The sequence below is a fragment of the Anser cygnoides genome, chromosome Z (genome assembly GCF_040182565.1).
Source record: "Anser cygnoides isolate HZ-2024a breed goose chromosome Z, Taihu_goose_T2T_genome, whole genome shotgun sequence".
Classification (NCBI taxonomy): Eukaryota; Metazoa; Chordata; class Aves; order Anseriformes; family Anatidae; genus Anser; species Anser cygnoides.
Genome location: NC_089912.1, coordinates 31,942,137 through 31,969,470, shown reverse-complemented (window position 1 = coordinate 31,969,470; position 27,334 = coordinate 31,942,137). Strand labels below are relative to the sequence as shown.

Below are 27,334 nucleotides of genomic sequence, written 5' to 3'. Positions count from 1 at the left end.
CGTAGTGGATAAAAACTTACTCCCACGGTAGCTGGTTGGTTACCTTCATTACCTCCAAGCAGTAGGCTTCTTGGGCTGTGCTGGAGACACATTTTTCTCCAGTCTTCAGGACAGCTCTAACAGAGCACTGCCCGGGTGCAATCTCTTGCTGTGATTATGATCAGACGAAGCAAAGGCTGAGGCTTGCAGTTGTGAAACTGTTGTTGTTCTGCACAGATGATGGATGGTGCCTGAGGGTGCTGAGCCCCATGCTGGACCAAAAACATGCTGGGAAGCACCGGGAAGCCTGCACAGTAAGTTTCTAAGGGGTAGCTTTGTCATAGAAAAATTTGCACTGGGAAGGATAAAATGTTTTGCACATTCTCAACTTCATGATGGGTTTTGGTGTTGTCTGCCTGCCCCATTCCAGCCGAATGCCCTCTTTTCCCTTGAAGTCAGCATGAGAAAATGCATCCTTGCAGTGCCTGGTGACTAGATGAACGCACCTCAGCCATGTGCCTACACCTGGTCTGGATCTCACTACTAGGCTGAGCAGTCTGGTGGCAGTAACAGCAGGGACAAGACATGCTGCTCAAGACAGAGTGTCTCAATAGTGCCTGAGCAGTGCGAAGATGGGAAAGGCAAAGCCACCAAGCTGCCACAGGGTCAGAGGCAAGCCCCTGACATCACGAGTCAGGTGGTGAGGCACGAGAAGTTACTGGTGGCAGCAACGTGACTTTGAACCACACTGGCATGACATCTTTTTCACCAGAAAAAGCTGAATAATCTGATAAGGCTACAGCTGCCCGTTACCAGTCCTCTGTGAGGACCTCAGCTGAGGCAAATCTGAATCAAATAACTTATGACAGTACCAAAATCTGCACCTGGGTGCTGCTGAAACAGCAGGCTTCCCATATAAAAAGCAGCAAGCAAAAGTTCATCTAGGTTGCAAATATGCATTAGAGCACGAGGATAATCTCTAAGGATATGAAAACAGCCTCAGTTTTGTTTGTGGCAGACATGTAGGGAAACTGTGCCAGCACAGAGACGGGAAGAATCAAAGCAGAAATTTATGTCTGGGCTCAGACTGAAATAAGTTTGCAACACTCTCCCTTGAACTTGAAAGCGTCAGGGAAAAGGCTCCTCTGTAGACAGAGACGGTGCGGTGACTTTAATTTGGGAAGAAAAACAGAGCTTTTGTGTGGCTGAAGATCCTGATACCCTTGGCAGAGAAGTGATCGGGGGCAGGAGGAGAAGAGCCCCTGTCACATCTGATATCGGAGATCTGTGGTGGCTCCTGGAGAAAGCTCAGCCCAAGGTGTCACTGCCTTTGCCATGCACATCACATGTAGACACACACTCACGTGCCCTTCAGCTGTGCTGGTCAGTGGTCCTGTGAAATCGTTTCTGTCCTCTCCCCTGTGGTTTTCTCTGCGTGTGATGAAATGCAATGTTACAAGTAAGCACTGTTTTCCCACCTATGTCTTACTGCCCCCTCCCCATAATATCCATTTTTAAGCTGTAAAACAGCAATTATAATTTGAAAAATTAGTAACCTAAGTTAGGTCTTTAGAGAGTTTGCCTCTTTTATCAGACCAACAGATACAGCTAGAGCAAACAGACAATCTTGCGGGCATGTGGTCTGTCTTTGGGGCTGATCCATAGCCTGGTTTTGGTTACATTTTTCCCCCAGCTGTAGCTGGCAGTGTAACACAATGCCTTTCTCTTCCTTAAAAAGCTTGCCTAGCTTCTACTCCTGGACACCAGGGGCTGTAGCCACCCAAATACTGCCCCGAACACATCGGTCAGAGCTTAGGACCCAGAGACCAGTTTCAGGCTTACGGGACGTGACAGCTGACTGAAAATCAATGAAGTGTGCTTTACGGAGCGTCATAATGATGCAAGATGAAGCTCAAAAGGTGCCCGCTTGCCTTGCAGGCTCAATTGTCCGCCTTGGGTTTTAACCAGATTGTTTTAGCCCCCGACTAGGATGAGACTGATTTGCCTATGAAAACAAAGGACCATACTTAAAGGAAAAGCCACGGTGGTGCCCATGCTTTGCCTGATGCTCTGTGTGCTGTGTTTGACCCACTCAGGTAAGTGTGATTTTTTTTTTATTCTTCCAAGACAAAATGCAGATGTTCAAGATTTTTTCTTCCAGCCAGTTAACTGCTGATTGCTGCAATGAGGCAGACGCCAGTTTCTCCTGATCCTCCTCTCAGACTAGCAAGAGAGGGTTGTACCAGCTGCTGACTTTGCACTGCAGCCTCATCCAGTTTGGCAATGGGGTTTTAAGATTTATGGTGCGACAGGGTGATCACTGGGTAGAAGTTAACCGAAGAACCAAAGCTCTGCTCTCACTGCTGGAGCAGGAATAAGGGGTAGATCTCCATCATCAGGAGTAACACTGAAATGCCCTAGGTGAGCTGATGGAGTCCTAAGTGTCCTGACAGCATTTCTCAGGGGGCTTGCATGTTATTTTGGCAGAGTCCCTATCCAGCCCTCCCTGTTCATGCACTTGAGGGGAGCTGCTCCTGGCATGCATCATGGCGGTGAGAAAGGGGACTTGTGGCACTGGGGAGAGGCATGGTGGCAAATGGTGCTTTTTTTTTTTTTTTTTTTTTAGCGCTTGTAGCAACCTGCCTCCAAAACTTTTACCCTATCTATACTCCGTGTGATAAATTCAAGGATGCATCTGGCCTACAGTCTGTGTCTGTTTTTCCAAAGGCAACACTGCTTGGTTCAGTGTTTGCTCTGTGGCTTTATTTAGCTTAATCATCAGACGAAGTAGGATCAAAGGAGCTGTTAGGCTATTTTTTACCCTGATAAATCTTCCTCCTCATTAAAAACTTTTGCTTTTAAACCATCACCCTGCAAGTACTGAGGCTGTCTTATAAGAGCACCGATCTTGTTCCTTCTGCCTTCCTTCTCCTTGGTGCTTCTCAGGAGCACTTGCCTCCAGCTGTCCCTCTGGAGGGGCCACTGGGCTTGTTCACCTTAGGGCTGCCCCAACTCTGGTGCTTGCTGCTCGCTGTGTTTTGGCCCTTTGGCTGCACCCCCTGCAGGGCTCTCCTGTGCTCCCCCTCAACTGGAAAGGAGCCGAACCCCCTGTGCCTGCAGGATGGCAATGGGAGCACAGGGTCCTTGCTCACAGGGGGACTGGCAGGGCACTGGTGGTGGGAAGTGAGGTGGGAGCAGGGCAGTGACGTGCAAGGTCCCCTGTGGCTGGTGGCACAGCAGCGCTGGCACAGGGCTCTGGCACCAGCTCCTTTTTCCCCCGTGGGGACTGTGAAGTGAGGTGAGATCCTGCTCACCTTTGGTGCAGTGTGTGTGCCAGGGAAGAGGTGGAGGTCGTGCTGGGAGAGAAGCATCACATGGAGCAGGGCTGGCATTGGGGAGAGGTGGGGGGCATCAGCTCTTCCCCTTCCATGACACAGGGCAAACTTGAAGGGTCCCAGGCCTTGCTGGTGCAGACCACAGCAGTTTGTGTTTGGTGGTGGGTAGGCCGGGCCCTACATGTGTCACCCAGCTCCTCCTGCAGCCAGGCCAGCTCCTTTCACTGCTTGCTCCCCTGGTGCTGCTGCCTTCCACCCCCCAGCTGGGCAAACTCGTCTCTTTCAGTAATTTGCTGCTATCCCTTGGCTAACCCCAGAAGGTGTTTGCTCTCATTGCCTCTTATCCTGGCACTGGGCTTGGCTGAAAACAGCCTGGCTCCAGAGCAAGTGCAAACGAAGACCCAAGGCTCTGAAATGCCCACACTTTAATGCTGCTGTTTCTAGCTGCTAGCCAGGAATATCCCCACAGTGACCAGCTGTCCCCTGTGGCTCCCTGTCTCTGCTATACTGCAGGTATCAGAAAAAAAAACAGGGGTAGCATTAATCAGCTTGTGTTTTTACTACTCAAGAGTGAGTGAGAGCACCTGATGCTCTTAGCCTGAGGATCTCCTAAGGAATGATAAACAGGACTGGGAAGGTATGCCAACTCATGGCAAAATACCACAGGAAACATAAACCTGGTGCAAACTCATCACAGGTCTGTTTGCCCCTTGCCCCCGTCTCTGCTAAGGGCCTGTGTCCTGGCTCCCAGACGTCCCCACTTTCTTCCAGGTGTGTCTGCCTTCAGTTCAGTGGCTGAGAATGAGGACGCGCTCCTCAGGCACCTATTTCAAGGCTATCAGAAATGGGTCCGCCCCGTGCAAAACTCCAACGACACCATCAAAGTCCTCTTTGGGTTAAAGATATCACAGCTCGTGGATGTGGTAAGTGTTGTGGTGGGCTCCCAGTGACTAAGGCCTCCTTGCATCAGATGTTCCTCAAAGGCTGCCCCCGGTGCCTACATTCCCAAGTTAATGAGGTGTAGGAGGGGGGTGAGGAAGTGTGGGGTTGGCTGGACACTGCTCACTCCAGGCAAGGCCTATCCAGGCCAAATCCTATCAGACAGGACCCTGTGGGTGAACCAGACAGCCCCAGGCTGCTGTCCACATCCCCTGCCCACTTTCCCCTTGGCATAGGGGAGGAGGGCCGGGAGGTGCCAGAAGGGAGCGACGCCCCTCCTGCTGTGGAAGGCTGCCTCTCCTTTTGGGCTTTATTTGCCTGTGCAGGATCACATTTTGGCTCCTGCCTGCCCAAATGCTATTGAGCAACATGGGGATAGGAACTGGGACGCCTGCCTGCCTCCTCTCACTGTCCAAGCCCTGCTGCCTCCCAGCTCTTCAGCACCCTGCTCCATAGGGGGCTGAGACATCGCGGGTATAGGACGTTTCCCCTGGCTGCCTTGGTATTGCTGTCTTCTCTACCTTGTGTCGTCCTAGGATGAGAAGAATCAGCTGATGACAACCAATGTGTGGCTGAAGCAGGTAAATCAGACCACGTCAGGCCTCCCCACCCTGGCTGCGGGGCTGCACAAGGATGAGGGCCACCCCGGCCTACCACACCGTCCACTGCTGTCCATGACAAGTACAGAGCCGTATAACCCTGCCTGAAGTTCTCCTCTCCCTTCAGCAAGTGCTTAAAGGGGCACAGAGGCAGGCAGTGAGCCTTCAGGAAATGGGGTACCCTCTTTTAGTGGCCTGCACCCCAGCTGCAGGCTCAAGACAGCTGTATTTCAGGGAAGAAACATCTCCTGGTACAGCAGTGACTGTCCCCAGGATGCTGCCTGTGCCCTGAGGGACTATCTTGTCTCAGACTTGGATGTCATCTGAGCACTGTGTCTCTTGCCTGAGCTGAGGGAGGTTTAGCATAAGAGAAATAAAAGGCCAGCATGTTAATCACCCTTCCCCTCATACTAAAATCTGTGGGATTTCTGCAAATTAATCACATCTGTCTTGCTTGCTTTTGGAAGTAATTTACACAAATGGAGGAAAGGTGCATGTTAACAGTTAGGTCTCCTTCCTTCCTGAAGAACACTGAGTTTGGTTTGGATTACAGGGCACCAGTTTATTGACCTTGTGACAATTATTTTAAGTCTCTCAGACATGTAAGCTCTATAAATGTGTCAGCTGATCCTAGGGAGAGGACATAAAGCCTTGCTCAAAGTGATGCTGTGGGAAGCAGTTCCCAGACTGCCGGGCTGATGGAGGAGAAGTGCAACTGAGTTCGTGTCCTCAGTCTGGTACTTGTAGCCCTGCAGAGAGTGCAAACTTTGTGGTGGTGCAGGACCCCAGATGCTGTACGGACACTACTCACAAAGATGGCATCTCCCTCAACGATGGAGAAGCACAGACTCCTCTTGCTGAGGACAGGAATCCCCCCTCTGCCAGGGAAATTTGCTGCTGATCCAAGTCTAAGTGTTATGTTAGACCACCCACATTGGACACCCTCTTTGTTTGCAACACTGACCCCCTGAGCTAGTCGCAGTTTGGAGCCTGTGTCACCACGCGTGCCAAGGGAAATCATATTCTGCTGCAGGTTCCTCCAAACTAGCTGCAGGAGGTAGAAGCATGCCACCATCCACTCCATATCTCTCAGAAGTAGGGAGGTGGGGGAGGAAACCACTTTCTCTGATCCCTCTGCCTTGAACTGTGGATAAAAGAAAAACCTTCCTGGGAAGCTGCACTGTAGACATGCCAATTGTGTTAACTCTGTGCTGAGATTTTCATAGGGGTTGCTGAGCTGGGCTCTCACTGGGTTCTACCATTTCTAGTACCCCATCAAGGCCCAAATGAAATGCAAAGGGAGCAGAAAATAAGTGAGGCATGGACACTGGCTTTCACACATGCAGGTGCCCCCCGGACAACAGGCTGAGCACTACATACCTGTGGCCTGACCCAGGTGTCGTCTTCTGGGAGTCGTACATTCCTGTAGACTTAGTGTGAAACTGGTTCCGCATGCAATCCAGTGCTCGGGATTATTAGAAAGTGCAAAAACAGCAGCTGGGAAGAGATGCCTAAAACTAAGTAGAATTAAAATATTTTTCTTGGGTTGGGAAAAGTGAAAGAACACTCAAACGAACTGGAACTTTCTAATGACTCAGAGCTTCTGGTCCTACAGGAATAGGGAGGTCAGGGAAGTCTGGTCCTCACCTTAGGTGTGTGAGGTGGAGGGGTCAGTCATCTTCCAGTCGTCTTTCTCTGCATGAGTTTTTTTTTTTTTTTTAAAGTGAGCAAATCTCAAATCCAAGGATTTTCTGCTTTTTATTTTACTTTTTTCCTCCTCAAAATCCATCTTCTAAAGATGATGGAATCTGATGCTCTGCATCCAGGTAGACACAAAGGGTGCAAAGGAGCTTTTAGTGGTTGCTGGGATGTATCTGAGGTTGGGCAAGTTGTAGAATGTAATAGCAAGAGTCAAGAGTCTGGGTCCAGTGTTTCTTGATCTGTTTTACTGTGGTTAAGTGCCTGACCGACAGCCCAGGAGCTGGAGTTAGGCAAAGCTGATGGAAGCAGAGAGCAGTGGAGGATCTGGAGCAGTTTGGAAGGCAGGGAGAGGAGAGGAAAAAGCCCTTTGCATCTGGTGCTACAGTTCATGTCAGCATAGCCCATGGGGAGATACCCATTTTAAACTGTTCAGCCTCAAAGTCTGCACGCAGTCTGTTTTCTGCTCTAGTAAGGAGACACGCAACCATCTGCCTTGCAGACATGAAAGAGCACTTTAGCTTGGAGACAAATCAATGCAGGGCAGGGGGGGAGGGAGGAGGACTGCAGATGCACAGATAACCCAAGCCAAGGGGCAGCTCCAGTTTGACTCCAGAGGGATGATTGTTTCCAGGTGGCTTACAGGGTGTTTGCTTCTGCGGTGTTAGCACAGGCTGTGAGATAGCTGCCTTGGCTACTGCTGGCTACCCCCTTACACAGCAGGCACATTTCCAGCCTAAGCCCCCTTGCACGTATTGCAGGAGGTGTCCAGAGCACACGTGGCCCAGGCTGCTGGTAACATCTGCTAGATCCTCATCCAAAGGGGAAAATTCATGCTAAAAGTGGTCCCTGCTGCTGAGGGTAAGAGCACTGAAGGCCTTCTCCTCTATTTCCACACCTGAACAGCTCCCACCCCTCCTTCATCAGCAGGAGGAACTGGGATGGAGGCTGAGCCTGAAAGCTGACACCAGCCATTTGGGCAGCTCAGAGAGTGGGTTCATCTCTTCTGGTGCAGGTAGCAGGGCCATTAATCCTGCCATGGTACCACCCTGGGAAACAGCCTCCTTGGCTTGTGCTTTGTGCCAAAATTTAGGAGAGCTCTACCAACCATATACCCATGACCTTGGCCCCGTCCCCTCCCTGCTCCTGGAGGAGATAAACACTCACTCTTGCTACACCTACGTCTCCACTGAGGCTTTGGGTTGCTGCAAAGGGCTGCAATAACATGTGTGCCTGGGTATGGCGGCAAAAGGCATGTGGAGCTGAAGAAGTGGGAGGAGAAAAGTGTGGAAGAAGGAGAAGCAGAGAATACTGCTTTTTATTTTGTCCTTAACTCACAGAGAAAATTGCCCGGAGAAGGCTGAGGCCCCCAAGTCCCTGGGAAGCTCTTAGTGCTGGAGCTTAATGGAAAGTGTTTCATCCTCTGCTGCATGGTATTGAGCACAACCTACAGCTCTCACTCCCCCTTGCTGCTTTTCTAGTGAGCAGCTGAAAAACCCCTTCATGAACAGGCATCAGAGAGCTGATTTTCAGTGGGAATCTCCAGGTTGCTGGAGCCACTTTGCTGGGCTCTTTCCAGCTGAGAAACAAAACAAAACAAAACACGAGTTCAGCATGATGAAAACGATCAGGACTCTCCTTGCTTTTACTTTTTACAGCAAAATAAAACGAATCTCTTCAAGATTGTAACCAAATGCTTTAAAAGATTATTGTATTATTTTTTTCCTGCAACAGCCTGCAGGTTTTTTTTGATGAATGAACAATTATATGGTTGGAAGGGACAATGTAATCTAGTGTAATCTAGTTTATAGAGATAGATGTCTTAACATAGACACCGGTATAAAAATCTTACATGTTGACCATATCACCAGCTGCTTTTCTCTCCTTGCAGTACAGAATCACAGAAGTTGTTTTGTTCCCCTGGCCAATACCATGCAATACGCATGGGAAAACCATCAGCGCTCTCCAGGAGTGCCCACCTTGAGGCTGTGTAGAGAGGCATGTGTTGATAGGGCCCACCTGCGGCTCATGGGGATTAATGTCTCCCAGCCATGCCTGTATGGCATCCGTCCTGCAGCTGATCAGCGTTATGCCAAGCTCTGCACGTAGTGCTGTACAATACAGCCCCCTGGAGAGAGGCGGTGGGAGGAGGAATGAGGCAGTTGGGTCTGGGTGGGCAGAGGAGTCTTCTGGCTCGTTGCAGGAATGGATTGACCACAAGCTCTCCTGGAATCCAGAGGAATACGGTGGGATCACCGCCATCCGTGTCCCCTCTGAGTCTCTGTGGCTTCCTGACATTGTTTTGTTTGAAAAGTGAGTAGTGTGCTCCTTGCTCCAGGCTTAGGCTAGAGCATGGGCAAGGCTTGTCAGCTACCATGGAGCTTGCATGTGCTGTTATAAAGATGGTTCTCTAGACAGCGTGCACGTTGGCTTTCCTTGCGTGGAGCCGTGAGGAGGTAGGACTGGGGCAAACGTAGTCCTGAACTTGGTGCTGTTTCTTCCTGTCCACCTCCCCAGTGCTGATGGGCGTTTTGAAGGCTCCCTGATGATCAAAGCCATAGTGAAGTACAATGGAGTGGTGACCTGGACGCCACCAGCCAGTTACAAGAGCTCCTGCACAATGGACGTGACCTTCTTCCCCTTCGACAGGCAGAACTGCTCCATGAAGTTTGGGTCCTGGACGTATGATGGCAGCATGGTGGACTTGATTCTAGTGGACGAAAATGTAGACAGGAAGGACTTCTTTGATAATGGGGAGTGGGAAATCTTAAATGCCAAAGGTATGAAAGGCAACAGGAAGGATGGGCTGTACTCTTACCCGTTTGTCACTTACTCCTTTGTGCTGAGACGCCTTCCACTCTTTTACACTCTTTTCTTAATAATCCCTTGCCTGGGACTGTCTTTTCTAACTGTCCTGGTGTTTTACCTGCCTTCAGATGAAGGAGAAAAGCTTTCATTGTCTACTTCAGTTCTGGTCTCCCTCACTGTTTTCCTTTTAGTGATTGAGGAAATAATCCCTTCTTCTTCCAAAGTCATCCCTCTGATTGGTGAGTATCTGCTGTTCATCATGATTTTTGTCACCCTCTCCATCATTGTCACCGTTTTTGTTATCAATGTCCACCACCGCTCCTCAGCGACTTACCATCCCATGGCTCCCTGGGTTAAAAGACTCTTCCTCCAGAAGTTGCCTCGACTGCTCTGCATGAAGGGCCATGTAGATCGTTATTCCTTCTCAGACACTGAGGAAAAGGAAACCACCTTGAAATCAAAGCTCCCGGGGAAGCAGAAACACAGGCAAGCAAAAGGTGGAGAGAAAATCGTTATTGCCTTTCTGGAGAAGGCAGCCGATTCCATTCGATACATTTCCAGGCATGTTAAAAAGGAGCACTTCATCAGACAGGTAGGCGAAGGGAGGGCAACGAGGGATCACAGCTCCCTTGACAGCACTGACTTCCAGGCCCTTTTCTTTTCTGCATGCCTTTCTGTTTGCCTCTTTCTCCTGCATTCATCTGAGACATGTCCTGGGAGCTTTCCTTGCTGGATAGAAACTGTAGTTTCTGGGAAAATGCATTACTTTGAGGAGAACTGTATGTTGCTGTGGGAATCCTTGCTTTTCCCAGACACGAGGCCACAGCAGCCTGTCCTGGAGGGATTCCTGTCTTGAGGGGGGGGGGGTTCTGAAAAATTTGTGCATAAACATTGCACCTCGTGCAAGTGTAGGACATCCAGGCAATGCACCCAGCCGCAAATGAAAAGAGAACAATTTCAGTTAGCACCCTCCTAGCAAAAGCCAGGGCTTTGTTCAAGCAGTATTGATGACTTCAGCAGAGAGATTAACAATAAATCAAACATGCTGTATGTGAGCATATCTTGTCCATGACTGAAGTCTTCTCTTTGAGGCTTAAATCATTAAAAAACCAAACCAAAACAACCCTCCCCTGAGTTGCTTTTATAAATAGCTCTTCCATTATGTGGGGTTGTGCCAGTACTAACAATGCAGAATCTCCCTCCTGAATGCAGGCAGCCTGAGCCAGCAGAGCACTTAAGCAAAAAAGCCAATGGGACCACTTGTCCTGGAAGCAACATCTGAATCAAAGTGCTTTGCTAAAGCCAAGTCCTTTCTCTCCAAGGGAAATGCAGTTCTGTTAAAAGAAACCTAATTCATTATAAAGCCATCTTCAAGCTTGAGCCTCTAAGCTTTTATCTATGCACTTAGCTAAAAGCTTTTGCACAGCCTGAAAGAAGTCCGATTATCGTGTGCTTAATACTACAGAAATGCTTTGGTGTTTTGTGTGGCTAGCAGGTATTGGTAATGAAAAGGAGATCCATGTTGGCTTCAGGCTACAGAACACTACAAAATTCTGGTTTTTAAAGCCAGATTTTTGGAACTGAAATATATGTAGCAGTAACAACAAAGCACCAGGCTCATTGCTGTTTCTGTTTCTTCTCCCTCTCTCCTTCACAGGTTGTCCAGGACTGGAAATTCGTAGCTCAAGTCCTTGATCGGATCTTCCTGTGGTTATTTCTGGTGGCATCAGTGACAGGTTCAGTTCTCATCTTTACCCCTGCGTTACAGATGTGGCTGAACAACACTCTGTAGAAAATGCTCCCACACTAGCATACCAGTACAATGCCATGGGATGGTGGTGCCTTTGGGCTTGGTCTCTGTTTTATAGGAAGGGAAGCAACAGCAAGAGACAGAGAAGGTGACGGTAACAGGCACTGACTGATGCTTTCTATCTTCATGCAGCTGTAATGGTTACAGTCTTGGCTGAGATCAGAGAAGGGGTTGGCGAACAGCTGAATACTAAAGTGAATTGATGTCGCAGAACTGGGTTCTAAGTATTTTACTAGTAGCTTGGTTATGTTATAATATGAGCCAAGATTATTAGTTAGAATTGAAAATAATGCTTCTGGCACAACTATGCTTTGCAGGCAGATGTTCCAGTTAAAATATGGCTTTATAAAATAAGTTAGAGTATCGTAGGAACACTAGTCAGTACTCAGTTTATCTACATTTCCAAGTTAAAACTGCAAAGTCCCTGCGGATTGCCTCCTGTACATGTCGGAAATGGCAATCACAAAGCATGTGTATTAGAAAAATTATAAATACCTTTTAGATGGGATGTTCAAGACCTTGACACTGTGGCCCTACCTTGCTTCAGGATCAGCTCAACCCTGGGAGAACTTACAGCTCTTTCCACTTGCTACCAGCCTTTATATCATGCACACTTTGTCTCTCCTCTTGGCCATCAGGAATTTGCAAGGTGTTAGCCATGTTTCAGTATTTGCATTTTTTTTTCTGGTGCTCTCTAATATTCCAAAAGGCTGAACAAGTAATGATTTTCCCCATGCTCTGCATTTGGAAGCTATGATTCCTGCACCTTCACGTTCACAGGACTGGAAGTGGAAGATCATCAGAAGCATATCTCATAGAGAAAAGTGTCCATGCTACTCCATGTGGCAACAGTGATCTTCCTAAATAATTTTGTTGGAGAGGATCTTGTTAATGCATGATCACTTGCGGCAAACGAAGCTTGCGGCTGGTGCAGAAGTGGAGTTTCTCCTGAGAGCTGTGGGGTGGGCTGGGTACCAGAAAGGTATGTCTTCGGGTGTTGGCTTTTTTGTGTTTCTCAGCCAATTCAGAATTTCATTCCTCTGAAGCATTTAAAAGGGATCCTTCTGCATTATTAGAAACAGCTCTCTAAAGTGTGAATAAGACATGACAGAAAATGCACGTGTGAGGCTCTCACCGCTTTCCCTGGGGCAGAGCTGTGCCATCATGGAGTCCTTTCGAAAATCCCTCTCAGAACTTGCAGATGTTTTCAAGGCGGACAAGGGATTTGGAGATCTGTTTCTCAACAATATGAATGTGAATCTGTTGCTAAAGCTTTAGCTAGCCTTGAGACTTTCTCTGTAAGGGTGGAGGTTAGAAAGTGCTAAAAATATGCAAGGATATTCTTGTGCTTGGATTACGTGTGCTCACCAGACCTCTGTGAGCTTAGATCATCCCAATTTGTTTTGTCACTGCAGAAAGCTTTGTTTACCTGTGCAAACATCATTAATAAAGCTGTGTTTAGTAAATGATTCCCGGGGTGAGAATGCCTATATATTGATGCTGAACTTTCTTATTCCTTGTTTTTGTTTTTGTTGCTAGTCTAGTTTTCAGCCCACTTCAGAAAAGACTTGTCTCAAATCTATTCAAATACAGGATTTTGCACGTGCTTGGAAAGTACTTGTGACTTTCACTTGTGTGTGTGAGTTTGAGGAGGAAGCATTCAGAGTTGATTATTACATTGCAGGAACCTGGAACAAACCCATTTAGTTTAGCATATACAGTTAGATGTCTTAATGTAGGCACTGGCATAAAAATCTTACGCATTGGCTTTATTACCAGCTGCTCTTCTCTCCTCGCATTGTTCAAGGCCAGTACTGCGAAATACCCGTAGGAAAACTGCCAGGAAACTCTTCTTTCCAGTATTTATAGATTCCTGCCATCAGTCAGTGACAGGTTTTCCCTCTGATTATTGCTGCCAAGGGGTCACCTGTTAGCCATGGCATCCTCTTCTGGCCAAGAGCTTCAGGTGCTCTGTTGGCAGACAGTCCTGTCCTCACCGTGCTACAATTCACTTTCCTACCCACAGGCAGCACGTGTCTGTACCACACGGCTGTGTCTGATTGCAAGCTGCTTTTTCTGGTAAAGGTCACCGGCGCTCGGAGTGGGAGATGTACGAACACTGCACAAGCACGACTTTTGTCCTCTGGTCCTCCTAGCATACCCCTGGGACTGCTACGTTTGTAGTTTCATTGCACATTATTCCTCATGCTGATTGTTTCTGAGCTTCCCTGAATCTTTTTCACTCTGGCCCACAAATGCATTCAGCGTGTCCCACTAAAAAATACAACCAGGAAGGGCATTTGGGCAGGCATTCCTCTGATGGGTTCCCTCCTTCTGCTCCCTGTGCTTCTGCCTGTGCATGACAACATTTCAAATTTAAAATCTTAAAAGCAAACCCAACCCTCTGCATGCTCATCACTGCCTCAGAGTGTGACATCTAGATACGCAGGCGCTGGTTTGCAGGGACTCAGCACTGCTTGGCAGGACCAGGTGTGTCATCTGTTCACCAGGCGACGAATATGTCAAACTCCTCTGGACGTTTTGTTGAGGGAGAAGTGGAAGGTTTGTCTCCCTTGGGAAAGAACCTCGTGGGCTGACTGAGCTGTCTAACTGCTTCTGGAAACAGTGCTTTCAAAAATAAATTCCCATAGGTGAGCACTGTCAGGTGTGAGAAATAAAGTGTTTTTGCAGTGGAAAATTCCACTAACCTTGCATATTCAAAAGTGATTGTGAAGGGATAACAGTGGCATACCAGTTGGGAGTATGTTAAGCAGATAAGGAGAAGGTCCCACTGTCCCAAAATAAGGAGGACAGCTAAGAAAAAACAGGACAAGCAGTGCAAAATCAGTAAAAACAAAAAATCACAGGCCCTCTAGTCATGAGAGAAGAAGAAAAAAATAAAAAAGGAAAAGAAGAAATTAAAGGTTGGTCAAATGAAATTGTACGTATATGGTGTAGTAATAAGCATTGAGTAGTTTGTGAACGTGTAGTACTCAGCCGATGAGGAAACGGGAGGAATCAAGTGTGTTAGGTGGACTCCTAACAGGGGATGGGGAGCTGAGCAATTTTGTCTTGACCAAAAGGCAGGGATTTCACTAAGATCAGCTTGCTGGCTGTGGGGTGTGAGCTGCCATACCGAAGACATCAATGCAGTTCACCTTCAGCCATCTTATTTTAATTGCCTGTATGGTCATAGGTTGCAACAGGGAATGCTGGAAGGCAGATGTCTTTCCTGTAGGAAAGGAGCTTTCACGCTCAGAATGCAGCTTTCCTCTTCAAATTCCCTTTCTTTCCCCAAAGGTCATCTGTTAGCGTACCTAAACACACTGTACAGAAGTGGGCTTTAAAAAAAAATACAAATTCTTCACGAGAGTGTGTTCCAGGAGTGATATTTAATTGACTGGCCAACAAAATAAAGTGTGGTTGTTCATACATCTGTCTGTCAGACACTACATAATTATGCAACATGCAGAGGGTTCACAGAAACAAAAATGTTTTTCTTCTAGAAAAGAGTGATTTTGCCTATTTCAAATACTGGATGGAGACAGTTATATTCTTGTTATTGCACCGTTACCTCTGCTGTATATTTCACTCCCACTGACTTGGATGGGAATGACGCCTCTTAGAGAAGAATCCTTCTGTGCACAACCAGCAGGAATCAGGGAAGGGACCCGAGGGTAAATTGTCCACATAATTTAGAAACCACATCAGGTGCACAGCTACACAGTGTTTCAGGATGAAGTGCACTGGGACTGGTACCTGGTTACACAGGAGAAACCCCAGCCCCAGAGAAGTGTCCCTGGAGCTGCAGAACAGGTTCACGCACACAATACTGACCCTTGAGGAGCTGGCAAAGGGAAATCTGCTGCAGAGCCATTTGGACAAAAGTGCCTACCTCTGCACAGTATTCATGACAACTGGCCTCCTGATATGGTGTGTGTAATCCAAGTTGGTCCTGGGTTTCAAAAACCCAGATCAAACCAATGTTGTTAAGCCATTTCTGTCTGTGATGAGTAGCTACCAGGGGACAAATGCTTCCCTAGGGGGCTTATGTCTGAACTTGAGCAAGCACGAGTTTTCAGAGCAGACCCCGTGGACTGGGACCACTGTTGGGCTGATGTAGGAAATGTGGCTTGTAAATCCTGCTGGGGCTCACCATGGGATTTGATATTCAGTACCAGGAAATAAAGAGGACTTTGGTCACCTACAAAGGTAAGCAGCAGGCGAACTAGTTTTCAAGAGTCTTAGAGTCGTAGATTTCAAATGAGGATGCATTACTTTGTAAACCACAAATACCTCAGGTCTTTTCTGTTATTGCATTCAGGTTATTCCTCTGTGTTGGCTCTAGGATGATCTAGGCTGCACACAGTGCAAAATATCAAGTGGGTTTTTCTTCAGCTACAAATAGGTGCTTAGGATCTCTCTGACTTCAAGCATAAACCCAAACACGTGTGTTGTGGATCTCAGACCCTCATTTTGCACTTGCATTGCAGAAGATGGGCCGCCCTTATTTTAGATTGTATTCAAAATCCTGGACAGGGATTGATGAGATTGTACTTTTATTTAGATTTTTGTCTGCTCTGTCACAGGGACACAATGAAGAGCATCTGTGCAGTCACTATGGCTGTGGTATCTCGTCTAAGTGCCATGCTGGAGATTAGGCATTGTACAAGGGAAGAAATACAGAGGAAACATAAATTAAGTCAGTGCTGAGGAACAGTTGTGGTCGGGAGAGAACAGCAAAGGCAGGTAGAGTCCTCTTTGGGTAACGCACTCAGAAGTGCCTGAACCGTCCTGATGGCCCCATGCACTGAGGCCAAGGGAGAAACTCAGTAACTTCAGCCTGCTTCTGTGGTCCTCAGTGCAATTGCTATTGCTGATCTCAATGAGAAAAAGACAGGCAGGCACTCCAAAAATCCCACCCTTTCTGCCTTAGCAAGATCACATGGTCATCTCCCATTTCCAGCCCTTTTCTCATTCTGCTCTGGGTTGTTGCTTGCACAAAGGACTCTTTGCTTCTCTCCTCCCCATTGGGGCTGGGTGCTGAGAAGGGGCTGAGCAAAAGAGTGATGTAAGTGGAGGGAAATTTTGGGACTATTCCAAACTGAAAATGAAATAAGAAGAAAAGTGGATCAAAAGCACTGGATAAAGTTATGTATCTGCTATTAGTGGCTGGATAAAGAGCCCGGCAGTCCCAAATACACAGAGGATTATAAATACCCAGAGAAATACTCTGTCTATCACCATTGCTACGTATTTCCAATCATCTTCCACCTGCAATAGAAAAAAAAAAAGGAAAAAAGGTAAACTACATGTAATATAACACACAATTTTGAGTTGACATTATTTGGTAGAAATGCCCCTTGTCCTTTTGTACATGGGGAAGGACATACTAACAGGCAAGAACATTGTGGTGTTTACAGTTGTGGCAGTGTCTTTAGAGGCGTTGATTTGCTATCTGTATTTATCAGTTTTGGCTGAGAACATCAAACACCATCCTAGCCTACTGATTATTTCTAAGTCTTCAGGTCTGTTGGCAAGCTGTGGCTGTGAGTGATGATGACAAATAGGACCCGGTCACTTGGTGGGTGCAGAGTGAGGTGACTTCACAGCAGGCTGAATCACCACGGGTGCACATTGCTGGATCCTGCGAAAGGATCCTTTGTGGCCTGATGGCCCCCACAAGAGACAATTTACTGTTCTGGCCTGATTTGCCCCACTCTCACTCCAGTTAGGCTCAGCTAAATTGTCAAACTGTACAACTGGACATGTGGACTTCAGCAAAGCAAGCGCCCTGACTGAGCACAGCAGAGTGTCATCTGCTACGCAAGCCAGAGTGAATTTTGTATTACTCTGAGAGACATACCCTAGAGACACACTTGGTGAAGTCGCTGCCCTTTGAAATGTACCTGTGTGTGAGGACCTCTTCATCAGAAGAACCTTCACTCATACAAAACTAGAGAGTGGTTAAGAGTTCTCTGTTGAGAGGTCTTCCATTCGTTTTCCAAATTTCTTGGTGTTTTCCTCCAAAAGGCTGCTGCTTTGCTTTTTGTGAAAGAAAACACAGCGGAAACTCTTGGTGCTGTAAAGGTTGTCACAATTTGAAAAGGGTTTTTATTTATACAGGACACGTGCACAATAGCACTCATATGGCTTTGTGTTTCTGGATGAAGCAGAAGCAGCCTGCAGAATCACTTCCTTGGTGCTTACCTGACAACAACCATCCCCCACCCCCCTTTTTTTAACAAAAAGAGGATTTTTCCCATATGAATAATCCTGCTTCTGATCCTTAGTATGCTTTGAAAGGTAAGCTACAGAGCTGCTGACGCACACACCAGACTAAGAATACAATTGCATGTGGCAGAAGAGGTTTGCAAAATGCAAATCAGCATAACTGGCAATGGAAGAATTATCGTGAACTGTACAATCGAAGTGGCATGTTATTTGGACTCCTTCACACAAAGTCTCCTATTATTTGGAATGCATCAAAGAAAACAGCTGAATACAGTGCGTGGATATATTTTATGCTGCCGTGGCAGTGAAAACAGGTCTGAAATGTTGGAGTCTCACAAAATATTTGGGGCATAGGTACTAAGGAAAGCTCAGTTCGGTCACTGTCTTCCTCTGTGCTGACAGACTCCCGTCTTTTGCTTTGGGCTAATCCCATGAATTCAGTCACCAGGCCTTAACTGTAGCACATTATTCAAAGTTATGTACTTTGTTCTCAGATGAAACCTCTTCTGGACATTTTTCAAGGGGGAAAAAATGATTTTTTGGGGCTGTATTGAAGTTGCATGAATTTGTGCTGATTTGAAACAAGTACTTTGATAGAAAGAATACATCTCAATAATTTTCTCACAAAATGTCAGTGTTGTTCTGTAGGACAGAAATAACAGCAGTATTTCATTTTGAAATGGATTATTCCTTCACATTGCATCTAAAAGCTTCAAAACCACATGTAAAAATTTAGTGACAGATCAAAGGTAAATGTTTCATTAGGTTCAAAACTCTTCTAAGAAACATCTTGAAGTGTCAGGGAATTTTTATTCCTTGTGAGGCCTTGGTGTGTGTGTCTATCTTGGAGCTGCTTTTAGTTGTGTGTTTACACCTGAGGAATAGGCCCTGGATTCTTAAGATCCCTATGTGTATCATTTTCTATGACAGTAATCCCAAACAGGATGAAAGATTTATAAGCTCACACAAGCTAATGCATTAGTTCAAAAGCCAAATCTATTTTTTTTTTTAAATCCCCTCTCCATCTCTCTCTCTCTCTTTTTTTTTTTTTTTTTTTTTGGGTCTGGCCTTATTCATCTGATGCCTGTTTTTATTCAGCTGTGTTCCCCCCAAACCCAACTTTTATTTCAAAATATGATTGGCATGCCATGGCTGGAAACACCATATTACTGAAGCCACAATTAGTCAAATCACAGAAAGAAAGAAAGAAAGAAAGAAAGAAAGAAAGAAAGAAAGAAAGAAAGAAAGAAAGAAAGAAAGGGAGGGAGGGAGGGAGGGAGGGAGGGACGGAGGGAGGGAGGGAGGAAGGGAGGAAGGGAGGAAGGAAGGAAGGAAGGAAGGAAGGAAGGAAGGAAGGAAGGAAGGAAGGAAGCAAGCAAGCAAGCAAGGAAGGAAGGAAGGAAGAACACCAGACTGAAACTAAGTTTTGGCAACAGCATTCTGAAAGCAATATCTCTACCAAATTTACCACTAGCTGTGAACAGGTATTTTCCAGAAAAACAAAACAAAACAAAACTCTGTGCAGCTAGACAAGCCTTGCTCTTCAAAAATCAGTTCCCAAATGTATTTGTTCCCTTGCTAACACGGAAAAGCACCCTGCTTGTCCAACAGCACCCTTGGTGTTGAGGTGTCACTGCTTACCAGGGCTGCGCAGTTCACGAGCAACAGAAGTAGAGTCGCTTCTGAGGAATTACAGAAGTAGGGCTAGAAGACACTTTGAGAAAACTCATCTGATCTGTCTCCTGCCCCACGACAGGATCAACTCTGCCTGAACCATTGGGGATCAAAACTCATTCCTCATGACCCCTTCAGCAGTGGCTCTTCTTACCCAGAAAATTGTCCTCACGTCTAAACTAAAACTATCTTGCTGCTTGAATTATCCACCAGGGACAGAGGAGGAACAGTTGAAATCATTTTTTTTTGTTCCATCCCCAGTGGGTTATTTGGCTCCTCCCCTTTCTGTAGAAAACTTTGCCCAAGTCATGGGTCCCAAAATTTTCTTCTCTAGACATAACAACTTTGGGACCCTTGAGCTGCCCTCCTACATCACAATTTTCTGCCCTTGCTTGCTGTTTTCTTGTGGGATGCTGCAAGTGTGGCCTCGTGCCCGGCTCGGTGACTACCTCCCTTACCTCTTTGGTTTCATTTTGAGACCTCATGTTCTCTGCGATGAACTGAACGCTGCTAATGATGTCCTTCACTTCTGGAGAGTACTCTGTGTGCTCTGCCATCCACTTCAATGACTGATGGCTCAGTCGTCTTCTTTTGGTGGTAGTGAGTTCAGTCGCTTTATCACAGTGACAGCACTGCTGCTCCTTGCGTAGTTTGGTATCTTTGTGTTTGCTGTGCTTTGATTTGCCCGAGGTATTGGCTGATCCTTTCTTGGTCTTTCTGGAGATGCTTTTTTTCTGCTGTTCCAGAGGCCGCTGCATCAACAAAACTTTGGGGAGCAGGCTAAGAAAGACGGTTTTTACCCATTTGGGCATTGTGTGTGTGGTCGGAGTTCTGTAATGTATATTCAAGACAAACACAGTGATGACAATTGACAGAGTCACAAATATCATAGTGAAGAGCAAATATTCACCTACGAGGGGTATTACTAAAGAGGTGGATGGGATTGTTTCTGTGATCACCAGTAAAAATACAGTCAAAGAAAGCAGCACAGAGATGCAAAGAGTCACCTTCTCACCACAGTCAGATGGCAGGTAAAAAACTAGAACAGTAAGGAAAGAGATGAAGAGACAGGGAATGATCAGATTTATGGTGTAAAACATTGGCAGCCTTCGAATATAAAAAGAATATGTTATGTCCGTGTAGATCTCTTCACAGCAGTTGTATTTGATGTCATGTTTGTAGCCAGAAGCATCAACTATTTCCCACTCACTATTTTCCCAGAAGTCATTCATATCTACTTTGGAGCCAATGATCAGAAGATCAATTTTGGCTTTGTCATAGGTCCACGAGCCAAATTTCAATGAACAGTTCTGATGATCAAATGGGAAAAAGGTAATATCCATAGGACAGGAGCTTTTAAAAATAGCTGGTGGGGTCCAGGTGATCATTCCATCATAACGAAGGAGGGCCTTGGTCTTGCCTTCAACTTGAAAATCCCCCACAGCACTAGAAAGACAAATGAGGAAAAGAAAAGAAAATAACCATGAAAGAAAAATAATGTCTTTCACGGATGCTGCAAGATACTACTTTTCAGTGAAAGGGTAAAATGGAAAATTGTTCATCATACTTATTGTACAAGACAATGTCTGGTTTCCAAATTTTATCTGCCGGTACCCGAACAAATTCAATTCCATCGTATTCTTTGGGATCCCATCGCAATTTGTAGTCATTCCAAATCTAAAAGAAGAAAGGAAAAGGATTTTAAAACCTTCTGTTATCAGAAAGTATCTGCCACACAGATCTTCCTCATAAATGACAGGGCATGATAAGGACTGAAAGAGAAGCATGTGTAGAAGAGGACAAAGATCTGAAAAGACAGCAAGGCCATGAACTGGAGAAACACTGGACGTAGCTGAGTGTTGTCCGCTATCTCCTTCTCTGTGAGGAGTTGGGAAATCAATAGCTACCAGCTGCTGACAAGCTGAGATCTCTCCTCTGTCTTGCCACATCCACATGTAGCAAAGTTGTTACCTCCCCAGAGCGAACAGGAAACTCAGGCCTTGCCGATGCTCTTACTGGAGTGGACCCTGGAGGCTAAAGGAGACTAGCATCAAAGGGGACCAGCATCTGGGTGAGAAGGGATGTGCATGTGCACACTGACAGGTAGTTGTGGGCAGTAGTTACTGGCTCTAGAGGGGCAGTGAATTACCATAGGGATGCCCAACAGCTCGCCTTCATTGCTGTCTGGCTCCATATCACTGGGCCATGCTCCATGTTCTTGCAGCCTGCACTTGATTGTCTTGATTGTAATTACAGGAGCTTTTCCAGAAAGCTTCGTGTGGACCACAACCAGGGGTTGACGGAAGCTGCTTTTGGTGGAAGATGGCTTTTTTCTCTCAGCAATTTAGTTTCTTTAAGGATCTTTGTTTATATATGAGTAATAAAACCAATGGGGGAAATGGAGGCATGTAACTGTTGCTAAAAAAATGTTTGGTTGGAGTCTTGAGTAAGGAGATGACCTAGGATGGCAGAGATTCATGTTTAATAACTCCTTAAAGTTATTAAATCCAGCTGAAATCCAGCTAAATTTCCCAGATGAACCAATAATAATGAAGTTGGAGGAACACAGCAGACATGAAAGCTGGGAGATGCAACTTCTTGGGAATACGAATAAAGAAATAACTTTTTCAAATGTGACATTAATTAATGTAACTTCTCCTTATTTTTGCCTATAAATACTTATTACAAAACAAGTGCTCATTCTGTAGATCTAACTGACAAGATAACACACATTTCATCACATTAATGCAAAGTGCATAAGAAATAAAACGCAATCACTTACGTGTCTAAGCCACAAATTGGTTTCCATAATCTGATTGACTTCATCCTAGAAAGAAATACAGGCATGCACATCTTCACTCATTAATCGTTTACAGTATGCCGAGATGGCCACAACTAATTCCGATAAAAATGGAAACAAGAATTCCACATTAACTGATACCAGCTTTTTTCTGTCTGTGGCCTGTGGCTCTCGGGAGGATCTTAGGCTACTTCTAGGGGATTTGTGGAAGATAACTAGGCAGAGCTAGGCTGTTTTCAGGGGGATTACATATTGTATACAGACATCTGCAGCTCGATTGAAAATTTTTTAAGGCTTTACTGAAAAATTTTGCCACATGTATTTGTGGCAAACAAAGAGTGTGCCAGGGGCCTGAATACATGGAAGACAAAAACCTTTAAATTAATCCTGTCGGTGTCAGGGGAGAAAGGGTCTATGTGTTTTGTTGGATTCAGTTTTCAAAATGCTGTGTTTACAAGACACAGTACTGGTCAAAATTCAAGGAAAATGACATTTATAGTGCAGTTTGCATGGAAATGAGCAGATGAACCAAACCTGCACTAAATTAAGCCATTTTTGCACTGAAAACTTGTGCTTACAGTCACCTACTGCTATCGCCAATCAGCAATGAATCATGAAAGAGCTGCAAGAGGCACAAAAAAAGAAAAAAAAAAAGAAAAAAAAAAGGATCCAGTTCAAAGAAGTCCTCAGCCTAAAGGTAGTTTGAAAAACTCAGATTACATAAATATATGAATGCAGGGTGGCATTTGCAATGAAAGTATCTGTGAGTTTTTTGTTCTGTGTGTTTTGAGTAGTTCTTAATATTTAAACATGCAGGATTAAAACTTGTAAGACATTTACAAACCAAAGGGTGAAGAAAATGCTGAGCATTTTCAGCCCTGAATACAGAAGATTAAGGACCAAAAAAAATCATGACACTTGAAAAAAAAATTGGTTTACTTATGATCTTCCATTTATTTATTTTTCTGAAACCTGTCAAGTGACCTGTAACACTGAAACAAAATAATCGCACCAAGGAATTTCCACAGGTGAGAGCTGCCTCCAGTGCAAGGACTTTCAATGCCTTCATTTATACTCTCAGATACCCTGGCTGCTTCTCACTGCTTGTCTGTCACATCATTATGGACTCAAGAACGCCCAGAATTCAAACTCAGCCTCTGTTCTTGGATGATTTACCCCACAGAGGGGAGCATGGGTGAAACAAGGCCAGGACTTGCTTGCTATACGGTGCACCCCAGAACACACAACACTTATACCCAGCTCCATGCTCCAGAACAGTAGGTTGTACATCCCTTATGTTGTTTTGAACCAACCAAACGGAAAAAAAAAAAAAGCATGCAAAAAAAAAGATTTTAACTCTCAGGACAGTTCTCACAGGAGAACTGGGCTGCTTGTTACACAGCACGGACACAACCAGGTGTCTCTGGAGTGGGCTGGCTCTGTGCGGAGTGGTCCTGAACATTTGGCACGGCTGCTGTAGATGCCAGGGGGTGCTGCCTCGAGCAGAGGGATTTGACGTGGCAAAGAGAATGAGTCGATCTGTACAGTTTGAACAGCTTATCTGAGGAACTGAAGTGACTTGTCTGACAGAATGGCAAATGTCTCATCATGTACCCATATGCACAGACGATAACATCAGCTAACAGAGCTGGAGGTGCAACTACTGCAATGATGTCTGCTGTTTAGCACTTTGTGTGTTTGGCATCCGTGCCCAAATCTCAGCAGCCTGCTGTAGTCAGACTTACCACGTTTGTAAGCTGGGTAATGGCCACTTCGAAATGCACTGTGACAGGATCAGACACGTTTTCCACTGGCCTGATGAACTGGTTGTAGTGGGTGAAGAGTTTATGAAATAGGCGTTCCTCTGATTCGCAGGCTGCGGTATCTGGGTTCACAGTGATAAAGAATAGGTACTTTAGAGGTAAGGATGAGGAAAAGATGTTAAATAACATGCTACTCCATGCTTTTTTTCTGGATCCTGTGCCTGCCACTGTGTATCAAGACACAGAAGCTTCCTTCTGCTCTGAAGGAAGTCCAGCTGTTTAGTTCTGTGAGAAGAAAAAGCAGAAATTTTGTAATACAGAGCTGTTCTTTGGGAACAAGCAGATTAAACCTGCAATCTCAATCAGTACAGGACAGGCTGGATGGCTTAGCAGGAAGGAGGTGTATGAATTCTGTTACATACACCCCAAATCTAATATAGCTATTTTCGTAATGCTCAAGATAAAAGACTTTAATTGTAAATGGAAAGATTAAATCGTGTGGCTTCTTGTGACACCAGCTCAGAAAACTACTTCTCTTCAGTGATTTTGCTGTTTCAACACACTGCTGTAACTTAGCACCTTAAATCCAAAATAGGACACAAGGGCCTGTAACTGCACTGATGTCCTACAGGAAGATGCTTAGACTAAACATACAGCACTGTTTTCATGCTCGGGCCACTCTTTCCCTCGTTTTGGAAAAGGACATTTCTGCCTGTAAGGTAATACAAAGCATGCTCAGATTCAGGGGATTATCACAATTAAAAGCTGAAATGCCCATTATTGATGACTTTCATTTATGAAAGAAAACTCTAGTAAAACTTTCACAATTTGATGTTTTGTTCCATTCTTTTTGCAACTTCTAGAGAAGATATATGAACGTCTGCAGAATTTGGTTGTTTGTATATTGTGTATTGTGTCTTTCAAAAAGGAAATTTCACTTTTCAGACCTCATCACTATGCAGTGCAATGTGACGAGAAGTACCCTACTGTGGGAAAATGAGTTTTCTAACAGTATCACGACTAAAGCCACCTAGCCTAAAATCATGTTTCCTTTAAAATTTTCCTACTGGCTTCTTAGCAGACACGAGCTTTAAAATAAAGCACCAGAAACAAAGAAGTATTTAGGCCTTTCATTTTTATAATTTGCTAACAGATTCTCGTCCTGTTGATGTTGCTTTAAGACAATGCCTTGTGCCCTGCTGGTGCAAACACTGTAATTCATAAAGGTCTTGGTCATCAGCAGAGGCGAGACTTTCAAAAAAGGTGTGGTGACTTAAATGCAGAAATCCTGCTGAAATTCAGTGAGACCTGTGCATAGAAATCACCCCAGTACACTCAGCAACAGATCACAAACAACAGTGAATGAAATAAATTGAGTTCTTGCTTTTGAGTGTGTGCGTACAGAATATGCAAACATTTAACTTAGCTTATTTAAGCAATGGCAAAATTTAAGCATCAAGCAAAAATACGAGAACTCATTTTTATTCTTTGCTAGAAACAGTTTCTCCATTAGTTATCAGACTAAAATGAAGAGTTTTACACATGAAAACTAAGATTGCTTTAGTTCTGTTAAAATACTGTTAAAATGTTACAGGTTTCAAGACAGGAATAGCTGGCAGAAGCTTTAAATTGAATTAATTCTAGGGAAAGAGAAACAGAGACAGAGGCTAGAAAATATTTTAGAGACTAGTATCAAAGACAGCCTACCTTTAATCAAGGATGTGAGCACGAATGCCCACACACCAAAAGCAGGGTAACACCAAAGCAGCCACCTCTCGGGATGCATTGCTGGAAGCAGAGCAGACCTTCCTTTTGAGAAAAGAAGTCTGGGGAAACCCAGAAACAGAGGGCAAGAAGACACAGGAGCCCCTTGGGCAGTAAGCACCTGGTGCAAAGATGGATTTCAGTTTTGCATTTACAGCAGACTCTGCAGTCTGGTAAGCAGAGCAAAGCCTTGCAGAGTTGCTTCCACTATCAGCAGGCGAGGAGAGCTTTTGCCATGCAGAGAAGGGAGTCGGAGCATCCTATCAGGTGACTTTCACATCTCCAGTCACCCGCACCCTTGCCTCTGGGGGAATGTGTAAGAGTGCAGGAGAGGGAGGGAAGGGAAGACACAGGGCAGCCGTGTCTGTGGAGTGTGTGTGGGGGATCCATCTGTCTCTCCATGTGCTGGTTAAAAAACCCTCATCCAAAAGCAGCTGCTTGGACTGCTGTTTGGTGCTCACCTGATTGAGTGCGCTGGAATACACAGAGATGAGACAATTTCACTTTATTGGTTGAGGACCGATTCTGCAGAAGGAGAAGTGGATGCACACCTCTATCAGAAAACATCTGAGCCTTGAAATCGGAAGAGCATCATGTGAGAGAATGACTTGAAAGTATTCTGGGTGAATAAATCTAAGAAAAACAGATTTATTATTGCCTTCTAACAGGAACAACTAAGTGTGCCAAGTTCTTTCCTTACAGACAGGCCAGCTCACAACACCTATTTTCCTATGATTTTGGGATGTGTGTGAGTGCAGTGATTTCTCTGCGAGCATCTTGCTAATGTGGAGGCAAAACAGTCAAATCAAGGAAAAACACCAGGTGCTGCCACAGGTATATCAGACAGGCCAGGGTCACTGGGGCAGAGTTAATAAGTTACTCTTATTAACAGAATTTAAAAAAAAAAATAAAAAATTGCAGATCCTGATCCTGTAAAGATCAATGCTTGTTCACTCCTCAGACTCTCAGTATGTGTGTTGTAGCAGCAGAAATGCCTGGCGAGTATCTGTAGGCAAAAAGCCTGAGAAACTGAGTGTCCTGCTTATCTGCGGAGGGGTGATGGGCACCACAGTTTTCCTGGTGCCATCCAGCCTCACAGAAAGCAGCTGGGACAGGGATTCTTCTTTATGTGAGCTCAATACAGCATGAACACGTCCGAGTGGCTGGATGAATGCTTTGATCAAAGCAGAAAGGCTGCTGATTTCCAGGCAGTTACATTGTTGAAGTGTGGAGGGGAGAGGAAAGGAAAGCCATAAAAGCAAAAAGGATGCCCATCACCCTGCAGAACACAGAGGCAGTGTGGAAGCTCAGGGTGATAAACGTCCTTACTCGTTATTCAAGCTGTTAAAACATGGTTAGAAAAGAAGAGGTCTGCATGGACGAAAGAGACTTAGGAATGAGCTGTCTGAAGAGAGATGATATTTGAAGTGGACAAAGTTGCCCCTGGCAAATTCTGAGAGATGAAAAGGCAGCCTTGGAGGGCTGCTAACATCCCGTACCCCAGAGCTTACTGGAGTCGGTGTGGATCCTGCTGCCGACCGAGGGAACCCTGAGCTGAGCCACTCCTCGGCAGGGAGCCCAGGGAACAAAAAAATCACACCACGGCAGTGTTTTGGTGGCTGTGAGCCATCCTGCCCTCCCAAAACCAGCAGTAAAAAAAAATGTGGTTTTAAGTAAAGGAGAGGTAACAAGGCACAGCTATGAAGCATTTTCAAGCTGAAGGTAGATGTGAATTATTCTTAAAAGTGGTTTAAAGATGCGAGTATGTGTTTCAGCATAAAGATTTTTTCCTGAAAATTTCCATCTTTCCAACACTCTCTGAGAAAATAAAATGTGAAAACCGTGAAAAGTAGTTTGTGTCTGGTTCTCCCAAGTTGCAAAGTTTGTTAGAATGATATCAACAGTGTAGGTCCATAACCTTGCCATTCCCA

The 27,334-nt window shown here is 45.4% G+C and overlaps 2 protein-coding genes across 3 annotated transcripts; one reads left to right on the top strand and one right to left on the bottom strand.

Moving 5' to 3' along the window:
- Positions 1-299: 299 nt before the first annotated feature.
- On the top strand, positions 300-12,737 carry LOC106040454 (neuronal acetylcholine receptor subunit beta-3). 2 transcript variants are annotated; one of them, XM_066988062.1, is made up of 7 exons: positions 300-2,075; positions 4,086-4,237; positions 4,790-4,834; positions 8,754-8,863; positions 9,068-9,330; positions 9,550-9,950; positions 11,016-12,735. In XM_066988062.1, exons 1-7 carry the CDS (start codon positions 2,033-2,035, stop codon positions 11,148-11,150), a joined length of 1,149 nt encoding a protein of 382 aa, XP_066844163.1. In that variant the 5' UTR covers positions 300-2,032; the 3' UTR covers positions 11,151-12,735. The 2 variants fall into 2 exon arrangements, with proteins under 2 accessions (XP_066844163.1, XP_047935853.1); XM_048079896.2 differs by having other exon boundaries at positions 9,068-9,597; positions 11,016-12,737.
- Positions 12,738-14,193: 1,456 nt separating this feature from the next.
- Positions 14,194-25,630, bottom strand: CHRNA6 (cholinergic receptor nicotinic alpha 6 subunit). Its single transcript, XM_066988061.1, has 6 exons — positions 25,347-25,630; positions 23,622-23,761; positions 21,859-21,903; positions 20,644-20,753; positions 19,535-20,522; positions 14,194-16,442 (listed from the first exon to the last, which is right to left on the bottom strand). The coding sequence occupies exons 1-6, from the start codon at positions 25,423-25,425 to the stop codon at positions 16,320-16,322; spliced, it is 1,485 nt and encodes a 494-aa protein (XP_066844162.1). The 5' UTR covers positions 25,426-25,630; the 3' UTR covers positions 14,194-16,319.
- Positions 25,631-27,334: the final 1,704 nt, after the last annotated feature.

Bases quoted from the DNA above. Each gene is read 5' to 3' on its own strand.
- LOC106040454 (XM_066988062.1), top strand. From the start codon at position 2,033: ATGCTTTGCCTGATGCTCTGTGTGCTGTGTTTGACCCACTCAG. The intron at 9,331-9,549 runs GTATGAAAGGCA...TTTTCCTTTTAG, and splicing joins GGAAATCTTAAATGCCAAAG to TGATTGAGGAAATAATCCCT. The intron at 9,951-11,015 runs GTAGGCGAAGGG...TCTCCTTCACAG, and splicing joins AGGAGCACTTCATCAGACAG to GTTGTCCAGGACTGGAAATT.
- CHRNA6 (XM_066988061.1), bottom strand. From the start codon at position 25,425: ATGCATCCCGAGAGGTGGCTGCTTTGGTGTTACCCTGCTTTTGGTGTG. The intron at 21,904-23,621 runs GTAAGTCTGACT...ATTTCTTTCTAG, and splicing joins TTACCCAGCTTACAAACGTG to GATGAAGTCAATCAGATTAT. The intron at 16,443-19,534 runs GTAAGGGAGGTA...TTTCTATTGCAG, and splicing joins CTCAAAATGAAACCAAAGAG to GTGGAAGATGATTGGAAATA.